Raw genomic sequence first — 13,889 nt, forward strand, 5'->3', positions numbered from 1 at the left:
TGTAAGATATAAACGTGAAATAACGGGGGAAAAAAGTCAGAATTGCAACATACAAACTCGAAATTACGAGGAAAAAAGTCAGAATTGTAAGATATAAACGTGAAATTATGAGAAAAAATTTAACAATTGTGAGATATAAATGTGAAGTTAAGAGGAAAAAAAGTAAAATTTGCAAGATATAAACGTGAAATTACGAGGAAAAACGTAAAAAATTGTGAGATATAAACGTGAAGTTAAGAGGTAAAAAAAGAAAAAATTGCTAGATATAAACTCGAAATTACGAGGAAAAAAAGTCAGAATTGCGAGAAATGTGAAATTATTAGGAAAAAAGTTAAAATTGCTAGATATAAACTTGATTGCGAAATTTACTATGATTTAAATATTTTAGTTGTTTCCAGCAACGTTACTTCAAGAAGTCTGGACGAAGCTGTCGAGTTTACCATCGAGATCAGTAAGTTATGAAAACATCGTCTTTATTAGTTCAACTGTTTATAAGTTCCTGTTTGAAGCTGTTATTCTCTTACGCACGAGGTGTTCGGTGTCATTCACGTAAATCATCTCAATCTGCTAGATTAATGCACAAACTAAAAGCATTGTTAATTTATTTCAATTAATGTTTTTTTGAATAGCACTTTTTACAATACAAATCTTTGCAAAGCAGCTTCACAGAAAAGTAGTTTCTACAATAAAAAACTAAATATCACAAACTAATAATCAGTTAATAGAAACAGAATTGAGCTCTTTAAATGGACAAACAGTTACGAAATCTTCTGTTGTTGATGTCAAAGGTGGTAAAACCGAATAATAAAATCATACACATTTTCTAAATAAATAATTGTAAAAATAAAATTCGTTTAGCATTAAAACAGGCTAAATTAAATAAGACAAAAATGTCCTAAGGACATCCACAAGGGTTAATGTCCATTATTAATGTATATTTTTCTGCATATTTCTGTTATATACCCATTCAACAGGAGTGAATTTAGATTAAGATTAAAGATTAGATTAGATTAAGATTAAATTTATTTAAAAATCAGATGTGCAATATTACACATTCAGATATCTGATCTCACGGCTGTTTAAAACAATTTTTTTTTAATTATTATTGTTGTTATTTATAATAGTAACAAGTTAACAAAGGCAAGATATAAGATTAATAATACATTATTTATAATCAACGGGAAATATAATCCATGCATTGTATTCATTGTGTAAAATAAATAATCTTAAAAGGTATAACCACTAATAACTAAATATTCTAATACATTAAAACTTGTTATGATTACTCATGAGATGACACGACATATTATGCGGTTTTTTATATTTATATAATACATTATGCATTCACTATAACGCCTTAAGAATACTCTCATAATGTGTCATAAATATGGGCTGCATATGTTCCCCCCCAAAAAAACCACCTTGTATTTTCCAGAAGCCATCATTGTGATGGTTTTGTCAAAATCCAGAATTTCTCAGCTCTCCTTGTCCGTATTTGATGATGAATATACTTTGGTTCAATGAGTGTTCAGTGTGGACGGGTCAGCCTTCTGAAATACAAAGCAGTGTCCAACAAAATGACATTTTCACGCATTGCTTGTCGCAGCTTGTTAGGACATAAACTCAGATTGACGCAGATGAGATACCTTTCATCGCTGTTGGACTATCATTGAATTATTTCCCGGGATCGTGGTCACTTCCTGTGTCTTGGGGGGAATCTCGAGTGTGGTGTGGCCTGGAGTGAATGGAATAACCTTGGAATAATCGTCTGCATTTGCATTTAGATAGTCAGGCTTTGACAGCCGTCTTGAGCGACTCTTCTCAGCGTTCAGCGGGAAATTGGTTTGTTACTTCAGTCTGCTGCGTAAGATTTGAAATTTCCAATTACAAGACCACACTCCGTTCGGGAGAAGAGATGTGACACTTCTAGGATGGAGCATGCGGAAAACATGGAGAGAGAGATAGAAACAGCTGAGAAAGAAACAGACAGGTCATGATCCAATAAGAGCAAAAGTCTTCACACGGTACTAGTTTAATAAAGAACAGAGCTGAAATCACCATGAGATGAGTGGAACCACTTCATTAAAAGTCGTTGTTTTCAATGAAACGCAGATGCTTCTCTGCAGAGCGACCTCTGTGTTAAACAGCACTTCTCCAATTAGTAATCAGTCCAACAGTAATGAATCCAATTAGTGGAATCGACTCTTATTACGCTGTGACTGGATTAATAATTGTTCTGAGGGATTCATTTAATGTGCATGAGACAAACAGCAGATTCCCAGAGAGAGCTGTCTTATGAGGGTTTACTGTGTGTCAATAACTCCATGAATCGTGGTTTAAGTCAAAGGCATTTATTGCTAAAATGTACTTGACAAACAACGAAACAAACCACATTATCATCTTAATCAGTATAAGACAATGTGTAAGTGAAAACAATGTCAAATTCCAGAGAACAAGTGCTTGAGGAAATATTCCCCAACATCTCCAATCTAGCACCAATAGCATATAAATATGTCATCATATAGAGCTTCTTCATTCAATGCAGTCAATGTACGATCAGCTCATGCTGATTATTTATGATGTTATTTTAAGCACAAAACAAGATTTGCACGCCAGAAATCCCCCTCTTTGTGTAAAAATAGCATCACAGCGTGAGTAAATAATGGCAGAATGATCATCTGAGGGTGAATTATTCCTCTTTTCAGAAGCAGGAACCCATGACTGTCCTTCATCTCCAACATGGAGACCAACGTGTGCTTGTCTTTTGGCGAGCAAAATGTCACTTGTGCCGAAACTCCAAGTGAGAAAGAGATGGCACCATGATCAAATCCATAATGATTTGATACAAGAGCACGACATACAGACCATGAGATTAAAAACACTGTAAGAATCCATCCAAAGAAATAGAAACGAAGCCAGGAGTCACTGGTGGATGAATCATCTTGTGCTTATGAAGAACCAGCATCCAAGAACATTGACTTCAATGCTGTATCATGTGGAAACAATCCATGTGCTCTCGACTCAATCATCCGTATCCTCTACGGATCCAGAAATGTGTCTCAATAAGATCATCAGCACCTTCAGATGCTTCTTCTGTGCTTCAGCCTGCAGTGTAACGGGCCGTTTACTATGGAAGCCTGATTCGGCCACTCAATAAAAAGTATCAAATGGAGTTTTTTCCTCGCAATTGCATTGCAATCCCAATTGTGGGAATATCGCAACTTTGAGCAAAAAGTCAGAATTGCGAGATGTAAACTTGAAATTACGTGAAATGTCAGAATTGTGGGAAAATCAGAATTGCGTGAAAAAGTCAGAATTGTTTGAAAAAGTCAGGATTGCAATATGTAAATCCGCAATTGCAAGAAAAATATCAGAATTGTGAGAAAATCAGAATTGCAGGATGTGAACTCACAATTGTGAACAAAATAGTCAGAATTGAGCTATATAAACTTTTGTAAGAAAACAATTGTAAGAAAAAAGTTAGAATTGCAATTTATAAACTTCCAATTGCGAGAAAAATGTCAGAATTGTGAGAGAAAAGTCAGAATTGTGGGAAAATCAGAATTGCGAGATATGAACTCGCTATTGCGAGAAAAATGTAAGAATTGTGAAAAAATATCAGAATTCCCAGAAGTAAACTTGGAATTGCAAGAAAAAAGTCAGAAGTGGGAAAATCGGAATTGTGAGATATAAACTCTTAATTGTGAAAAAAGTCAGAATTACGAGAAAAAGGTTGGAATTGTGAGATATAAACTCGCAATTGAAAGAAAAATGTCAGAAGTGGGAAAATCTGAATTGTGAGATATAAACTCTTTAATTGCAAAAAAAAGTCAGAATTACGAGAAAATGGTTAGAATTGTGAGATATAACCTCGCAATTGCGAGAAAAAAGTCAGAAATGCAATATGTAAACTCAAAATTGCAAGAAAATTGTCAGAATTATTGGAAAATCAGAATTGTGAGATAAGTCGCAATTGCGAGAAAAATGTCAGAAATATGAGAAAAAAGTCAGAATTACGAGAAAAATGTCAGAATTGCGAGATGTAAACTTGCAATTGTTAGAAAAATTGAATTGTGAGATATAAACTAGCAATTGTGATAAAAATGTAAGAATTGTGAAAAAATATCAGAATTGCCAGAAGTAAACTTGGAATTGCAAGAAAAAAGTCAGAAGTGGGAAAATCTGAATTGTGAGATATAAACTCTTAATTGCGAAAAAAGTCAGAATTACGAGAAAAAGGTTGGAATTGTGAGATATAAACTCGCAATTGCAAGAAAAATGTCAGAAGTGGGAAAATCGGAATTGCAAGATTTAAACTCGCAAAAAAAAAGTCAGAAATATGAGAAAATGGTTAGAATTGTGAGATATAAACTCGCAATTGTGAGAAAAAAAGTCAGAAATGCAATATGTAAACTCAAAATTGCAAGAAAATTGTCAGAATTGTTGGAAAATCAGAATTGTGAGATAATTCGCAATTGCGAGAAAAATGTCAGAAATATGATAAAGTCAGAATTACGAGAAAAATGTCAGAATTGCGAGATGTAAACTTGCAATTGTTAGAAAAATTGAATTGTGAGATATAAACTACCAATTGTGATAAAAAAGTCAGAATTGCAAGATAAAGTGTCGCAATTAGCTTTTAAAATTTTTTATTCAGTGGAAATGGGCTTCCATAGTTCTCATAGGACACGTGCGTGTGTTAAAAACATCTGCACACTTGAATGTTTATATTCCTGATGGTGTCCTACGGTGGAATGCAATGCAACGGCGTCAGTCTAGAGCGTCTGCACATCAGAACAGTACAAACAGAACAAGAACACGTCCTGTAAGCTGCCGTCTCCGGACTGATTTCACACACAAGAACACGCCAGCACACATGCACCAGGAGAGACGGCGTATTTCATTTAACACCAATGAAAAAACTCACTTAAAACCAGATTTAAAAAATGATGTTGGCAGAGAAAGCCTCAGAGTTTGAAGCAGTTGTAAAAGAGGCCATCATTCTAATGAATTTACATCTTCAGCACTTCCTGTTTTCTGCATTTTTTTTCTTTTGTTGTTGAAAAAAATTGGCATTTTAATGTTTTGTTGGCTGAAGAGCAGCTCCTCTAATGTAGATAAGTCCTCATGATGATGCTCAGCAGCCAGAAACACACTCTACACAAGGACAGGAACAAAACTCTCACCAGTTACACCAGTGATATTACCATTCGCTAATTATTCATGTTGGTTTATTAATGTTTTGAAACAGCTTTTTTTTTTTATTTCAGTTTGAATTTTCCTTTCAATTATTTATTTGCTTTTGTGATTTTTATTAGATTTTTAGTTCTTTCTTTTTTCTTTTTTCTTTTTATGTTTTTTTATTTTTCCATTTCCGGTAATTTTAGTGCTTCAGCTGCAAACATATTTCACTTATCTTTCAATGCAACATATCTAAAATTTGTAACATTTATATTTGACTTGTTTAGCTTTAAAGTCACCATGAAATCAAATTTGATAATTTTTTTTTATTTTTTTATTTTTTACTGCAGTGTTTATTATAAATTATTTATCAGTAAAAAAAAAAAAAAGTATGCTCCAATCAATTCCTGACAAACCCCGTCCTACTTTTTTTTTTTTTTTTTGTTAAAAAAAACCATTTCACTCATATTGGAGAAAAGAATTCAAAGTGTAATTTCAAGCCGACTTTACCAAATCTGCTTATATATATTATTAGGTATATAATATTAACAATATTTTAGATTTAGTAAACGATAATAACCCTGGGGTGAACCATATTCTTCTACGGTCAGTTTCTTCTTTCAGATCATGAAAGAGCAGCAGTTCTGAGTGAGTTATAGTTCAAGTGTTTGATGCTTATATCTGAATCCTCCTCAGTAACAGAAGAGCACATTAAATATGATCGTAACGCGTGTAAAGTCTGTTTCTGGCACACTGAGCACATGAACAGTTGATGAATCAAGGTGAAAAGAGCTGAGGAGCAGAAACAGAGATCAGACCTCGAGAGCAACGCTCAGTAAACTAGAGACAGATCATGTCCAGAAACCAGCATGCACATCCCATGATTCTCTGGGAAAGACAGAACCGGCATAGAAACCAATAAAACTAGTTTTCACAAAGAGTTTCACTGTAAACATACTTCCATTATAAATCTCAGCGTGAGCCAATCTCAGCACAACTTGTCCGGGTCATTTTTCAGTCCAAAACCAAAAGAAAGAAAAATTTTACATACTACAAATCAAACGACTCTTCCGCTCACCAAGACTGTCTTTATTTGATCAAGAATACTGTGTTACTTATTACAATCTAAAAATGGATCAAATATTTTTCTTATTTTAAAATATAATTTCTGTGATGCTCCGCTGTATTTTCAGCATCATTACTCCAGTCTTCAGTGTCACATGATCTTCAGAAATAATACTATTAAATATATATATATATATATATTTTAATATAGCCGTGATGAGCATTTTATATATATATATATATATATATATATAATTTAATAATATATAAATAAAAAAATATATAATATTATTGTGACAATTAAACAAATTGAACACATTTAACATATTTCCTGTAATGCATTATTTTTTTTATTTGAATGAGCATAAAGCCATGACTACACTAATACTAACCTGACGTATTAATATTTTACGACTTAAATAATATATATATTTTTTTTTGTATGATAATTATTGAAAAAAAATTGACGTAATTATTTTTTTTTATTTGAATATTTTTTCTGTTGATTTTGGTGTGAGATATGACCCTCTTGCAGGTTTTGTGAGACGCATCACTCTTCATTCACATTCACGTGCTATAGATCACATCATCATTCAGATTACAGAACTGAAGGAGCAGCTTCTCTGCGGGATCTGATGGCAGTAGAGATGCTCGTCTTCATCAGGAGATTCCTCTGGAGATGGAGACGGTCGGCTGGTGTTTGTGCTCTTCTAGAAGCTCTCCACGAAGCTGCCGGGGAAGAGTCCCGTGCGGCCGGTGCGCTGAAGCGTCCCTTTGTACCAGCCGTCCTCTCGCTTCTTGTGCACGAAGACGATGTCTCCCTCCTTCAGCTCGATCTCGGCTTCGCTCTGTGGCGGATATGGGACGAGAGCACGGTACCTGAGACACACCACAACACCAGACGCTCAGAGGATGATAACAACATTCACACAACACCAAACTCTCAAACCAGAACCGGAATATCTGCTTCTGTCTTCCACAAAAATAACAGTTAATTAGCACAAGGGTTCGAATTTAGTAAATGTTCAGTAAAACTTCTCTTATGCTTACTACATCTGTGTTCGTTTTATCAAAAATACTGTATACATTTTTAAATATCATTACAGTTTAAAATAAGTGAATCTGTGTTAAAGTGTAATTTATTTCTGTGATGCTCCGCTGTATTTTCAGCATCATTCCTCCAGTCTTCAGTGTCACATGATCTTCAGAAATCATGATAATATGATGATTTACTGCTCAAGAAACACTTTTTTTGGAAATAGTCATATACTAATTTGAGGTAAGTAGGATTTAAACATTTTTTAAATGTATGCTTTTATTCATCAAGGATGCATTACAGTAATGACATTTATAATGAACTTTCTGTTCATCTGTGAATCCTGAGAAATAAAATGCATCAGTTTCCACACAAATATTGAGCAGCACAACTGTGTTCAACATTGATAATAATCAGAAATGTTTCTCAAGCAGTAAATCTTCATATTTTCATGATTTCTGAAGATCATGTGACACTGAAGACTGGAGGAATGATGCTGAAAATACAGCGGAGCATCACAGAAATAAATTACACTTTAATACAGATTCACACAGAAAACAGCTGATTACATTCTAATAATATTTTAGTATTTTACTGTATGGTTGATCAAATAAAATAGACTTCTTTCATTGATTTTTGTCTTCTTCAGATAATAATGACTAATTTCAATACTAGTAAACGCACCAGATATTTCAGTCCACAAGAGGGCGCCAAAACAGCACCGAAATCTCATCTTTACATCCTAAAGTCATGCATTCAAATGTGATTCTGATCTTGAATGTGCTGAGTGTTTGAGTTGTGCTGGTGGTCAGGAGCAGGGACTCGCCTCTCTCGGGATAAAGGCTTGGGTTCGGGCCGGACGGCCAGTGGTGAGGACGAGGAACAGGACTGTCTCGCCGGAGGAGACACAGAGAAGCTGAGGTCCAGCGAGCCGCTCTTCCTCTGCAGCGGCTCCATGCTCATGGCTCCGTGCATCTCGCTCTCGATGGGGCAGGACCCGGCTCGTCCGTGACCCCCAGCCATGGCCCCCTGCACCGACTCGTGGGTCGGCGACATGGACGGAGGAGAACGAGACTTCTTCTTAGCTGCAGCTCCGGAGAGAAGCTTGAGGAGACCGCTGCTCTTCTTCTCTTTCTGTGAGACACAGTCACAAACACATCTGCATGATCCAGACGCTGGAAGAATCACTCTCACACGCTCTAACAGCTCGACTCATATAAGTGATGACAGAAATGTATTACTATTGTACAGCAGAATGTACTTCTCTCAGTAATAATAATTATAATTGTAATTTTTCTAAGGAATATCACACGGATGTTCTTCCATGCATTGTGCACCCATTACAGTTTAAAAGATTAATTTAAAGTTAATGTTTTATGCCATCCTTTGATTACCACTGTTTTTGATCATACATTTTTTTATAAAATCATGAATCCAGAAAAATTAAAGCACAACTGAATTTTTGGTATTTTTGGGGGGCCCTATTATTGTAAAAACAATAAATAAATAAATAAAAATGAACTAAATTAATGAAATAATAATTTCTAAAATTAAATAATAAAGTATTTTATTGCTAAAGTTTTCAGAATTTTTTTAAATTGTTAGAAAGTTATTAAAACATAATACATTTTTTTTTCCTTGAAATAAAAAAAAACAGATTTCAAAGGGCCCTATTATTGTACAAATTTTAAGAAATTATTAAATGCTTTTAAAAGACTGAAATTGAATTACATTATTAAAACAGAATCCAGAAAATTTTTAATGAAATCCAGAGAATGTTAATTAATTTTGGAAAAATAAAATGATTTCATAGGGACTTATTATTATTATTATTTTTTATTAAAACACAATCAAGAAAAATGGAACCCAGAGAAAAAAATAAATAAATAAAAAAATCTATTTCAGGGCCCTATTTTTGTAAAAACTGTAATAAAATATTATAGTTTTATGAACTCAATTGATGAGACAGGCTTTTTGATTATTAAAATTGCATCAAAATATCAAAAACTGAATGCATAAAAATTAAAACATAAACAAATCTGGGTACAAATAAAACTGATTGCATATGACCCTATTAAATGTAAACATATTCATAAAATATTCAGTTGGTAAAGTTTTAAAAATTCAGTTGATGAAAAATTATTTTTAGATATTAAATGACTTAATGATAGTTTCAGATACGAGACATTTTTCACTAGCCTCCATCTGTTTCTGTTACCTGGAATCATTCATATATCGTTCATATCATTGAAGGCTCGTTACAGTAGTTAAAGCATCAGGTGTTACTGCGAGAGATTACTATCATCGTAAATTCTTCATGTCTATAACACCGCTTTAAGAACATGTTTGTGTTGTATGTTATAGATGACATGACAAGAAGCATATGAGAGATGACTGTGAGGACCATCAGCCGATCTCAGATGCAGAACACAGGATTTATTACACTTGTCATGACTCTTGATCCACGTGACCGAATCCCTAGACGTAATAATTCACTACATGTACAGTATGCTGACTGTGAAGCCAAAGTAATGGCAACATTTCAGCATGCAAACCATGTGTTTCTCAGCTAAAGGTCAGCTCTAACTGTCCCATATCAAACTTTTTTGTGCTTTCTGCAGTGCATGAGGCTGGATGGTTCTTAAGTAAAGAGCAGGCAGTGATGAAGAATGTAGTTCATAGTCATTTTTCCCTGCTATCAAAGTCAATAGGGACAAACAGCTGTTTAGTTCGTTTGTGTTCTGCACAGAACAGGTTTGGGAGAACATGAGAGTGAGTAAATAATGACGGGACTCTAACTACTCTTTTAATGACGAGCAGCAGCATGTTTAGTATTAGACTGCTGTCACTTTAAGACCTACACACATCTGACATATTACAATTATCCATAAAAATATCGGTATCGATATCGGCAACACTTGAAAGTACTTGGTATCGGATCTAAAAGTTCATTAACAGCCCATAGTTACCACATGAGCTCACGCGTGACCTCCAGACTGAAACACAATAACCACAATACACCTGAGACTGTGTCATTGTTTGGTCACCACTAGATGTCCAACGTCAAATCTGTGTCGGACACCATTAAAATCTGTTCTAAATTCTGATTAATTTCCCCCCCCAAATGCATTTTTTTCCCTAGATTTATTTATTTCAAATTTTCCAGACTTTTTCTTGATTTTTTTTTCGTCTTATTTATTGAAATCAAGAAATGTATTCAGTTAAAAAAAAAATGCTATTTTAGGCCTTACAAAATCAGTTATTTTTCAACATTATTATTATTATTTTTTTTCATTTAAATGTTTCCATATTCTGTTTTGGCACAAAATATAAAAAAACTAACTTGATTTAATGTTGTTTAATGTTGAAGTAAATGTTGCATTGTATACAACTATATTACATAAAAAAAAAAAAAAAAAATCTAAAATAATTAAATATAAAATAAAAAATTCAAATGAATTTCTTATATATATATATATATATATATAAGAAATTAAGATGTGCTGGTCTATATTCTAGCTTTTTTTATGTAATATATTATATACATTATTTACAAATACTTTTGCATCTGCTGTGGACTCAGTTTGACGGTGTTTTATAAAGTTAAAGAGAGAAAGAAAAACCCAGCATCAGCAGGTGAAGACATCAAGACAAGTCTCTGTTCTTCAGCTTCAGAGAAACACTCTGACATCAACACAAACACACACACACACACACACAATCACTCTCTCTCTCTCTCCGTCACACACACACACACAATCACTCTCTCTCTCTGTCACACACACACACACTCAGACACACACACACACACACACACAATCACTCTCTCTCTCTGTCACACACACACACACTCAGACACACACTCACACACACACACATACTCACACTCTCTCTCTGTCTCACACACATTCTCACACTCACACACACACACACACAATCACTCTCTCTCTCTGTCACACACACACACACACTCAGACACACACTCACACACACACACACACACACACATACTCACACTCTCTCTCTGTCTCACACACATTCTCACACTCACACACACAGATTTAATTTTATTTACAAGTGTAATTTTAATTTTAGTTTAATTTTTTTTTTTTTTTTCATTCTTCTTATTATTTTTTATATATACTATTATTTAGGTTTAATTTGTCTCTTAATTTTAATTTTAGTTCAATTTAAGATGACCAAAGACTGCAATTTATTTAAATAAATAAACACACTCCATTTTTCAGAGTGAAATTATACAATAATGAAAATAATAATAATTCTCAATTGATATCTAATATATAACTGTGCAAAACTTCAAACAAGTACAGCAATCTTGCAGCTCGATATAAATAAGTAAAAAATAAGTAAAGTACGTAAATAAATAAATGTCACACTCTAACATTTGTGGCAATTACGACAGAAGTTAATTTAGTATTTTTATTTATTTATTGTCCTTTGTGATAACTAGTGCTAGTATTTTTATATTTTATTTTAGTATTTAGGTAAATTATTTTGTAGGTCAATTTTTTTAAAATTCCGTTTTAGTCAGTTTATTTCCAGTTAAGCTTGCCGTAGTAACATGTTGAATCTTTGTTTAGTTCAAATGTATTCCTAACATTAGTGTTTCATGAACAGACGTGTGTGTGTGTCTTCAGCACTCACCTTCTCCAGCTTCTTGTCCTCGGGTCTGAGCTCTGCTGTGTTCAGTAGCGCAGCACCGGCGTTGGGAGGCGTGATGGAGCTCAGGGGTCTCAGGGGCCGTCCCGAGGAGGAGGTGTGAGGCTGAGGGGCCGAGGTCATGGACAGGGGTCTCGAGGGCGAGCAGGATGGACTGGCCTGCACTCGCAGCGGAGTCACAGATGCAGTCGGACGCTCAGGGCTGCTGCTCACTGAAAACACAAACAGCATCACACCATCAATCATCAACACAACCAGCATCATACCATCAACCATCAACACAACCAGCATCACACCATCAACCATCAACACAACCAGCATCATACCATCAATCATCAACACAACCAGCATCACACCATCAACCATCAACACAACCAGCATCTCACCATCAACACAACTAGCATCTCACCATCAACACAACCAGCATCACACCATCAATCATCAACACAACCAGCATCTCACCACCAACACAACCAGCATCACACCATCAACCATCAACACAACCAGCATCTCACCATCAACACAACCAGCATCACACCATCAACACAACCAGCATCACACCATCAACCATCAACACAACCAGCATCACACCATCAACCATCAACACAACCAGCATCATACCATCAATCATCAACACAACCAGCATCATACCATCAATCATCAACACAACCAGCATCACACCATCAACCATCAACACAACTAGCATCTCACCATCAACACAACCAGCATCACACCATCAATCATCAACACAACCAGCATCTCACCATCAACACAACCAGCATCACACCATCAACCATCAACACAACCAGCATCTCACCATCAACACAACCAGCATCACACCATCAACACAAACAGCATCACACCATCAATCATCAACACAACCAGAATCACACCATCAATCATCAACACAACCAGCATCTCACCATCAACACAACCAGCATCACACCATCAACACAAACAGCACCACACCATCAATCATCAACACAACCAGCATCTCACCATCAACACAACCAGCATCACACCATCAACCATCAACACAACCAGCATGTCACCATCAACACAACCAGCATCACACCATCAACCATCAACACAAACAGCATCACACCATCAATCATCAACACAACCAGCATCACACCATCAATCATCAACACAACCAGCATCACACCATCAATCATCAACACAACCAGCATCACACCATCAACACAAACAGCATCACACCATCAATCATCAACACAACCAGCATCACACCATCAATCATCAACACAACCAGCATCACACCATCAACCATCAACACAAACAGCATCACACCATCAATCATCAACACAACCAGCATCATACCATCAACCATCAACACAACCAGCATCACACCATCAACCATCAACACAACCAGCATCATACCATCAATCATCAACACAACCAGCATCACACCATCAACCATCAACACAACCAGCATCTCACCATCAACACAACTAGCATCTCACCATCAACACAACCAGCATCACACCATCAACACAACCAGCATCACACCATCAACCATCAACACAACCAGCATCATACCATCAATCATCAACACAACCAGCATCACACCATCAATCATCAACACAACCAGCATCTCACCATCAACACAACCAGCATCACACCATCAACCATCAACACAACCAGCATCTCACCATCAACACAACCAGCATCACACCATCAACACAACCAGCATCACACCATCAACCATCAACACAACCAGCATCCAACCATCAACACAACCAGCATCATACCATCAATCATCAACACAACCAGCATCACACCATCAACCATAAACACAACCAGCATCTCACCATCAACACAACTAGCATCTCACCATCAACACAACCAGCATCACACCATCAATCATCAACACAACCAGCATCTCACCATCAACACAACCAGCATCACA

At 35.5% G+C, this 13,889-nt stretch overlaps 1 protein-coding gene across 1 annotated transcript in view; it reads right to left on the reverse strand.

Annotated features, from left to right (window-relative positions):
* Positions 1-6,851: 6,851 nt before the first annotated feature.
* LOC132153254 (E3 ubiquitin-protein ligase SH3RF3-like) overlaps positions 6,852-13,889 on the reverse strand; it is a 77,730-nt gene continuing 70,692 nt past the window's right edge. The window contains exons 8-10 of the mRNA XM_059562640.1: positions 11,948-12,174; positions 8,109-8,416; positions 6,852-7,125 (exon numbers count right to left, since the gene is read on the reverse strand). Coding sequence (XP_059418623.1) covers positions 6,957-7,125; positions 8,109-8,416; positions 11,948-12,174 — 704 coding nt within the window. The 3' untranslated portion in view covers positions 6,852-6,956. The remainder of the gene's footprint in view (positions 7,126-8,108; positions 8,417-11,947; positions 12,175-13,889) is intronic.

This window comes from Carassius carassius, chromosome 11, assembly GCF_963082965.1.
Source record: "Carassius carassius chromosome 11, fCarCar2.1, whole genome shotgun sequence".
In the NCBI taxonomy this organism is placed as follows: domain Eukaryota; kingdom Metazoa; phylum Chordata; class Actinopteri; order Cypriniformes; family Cyprinidae; genus Carassius; species Carassius carassius.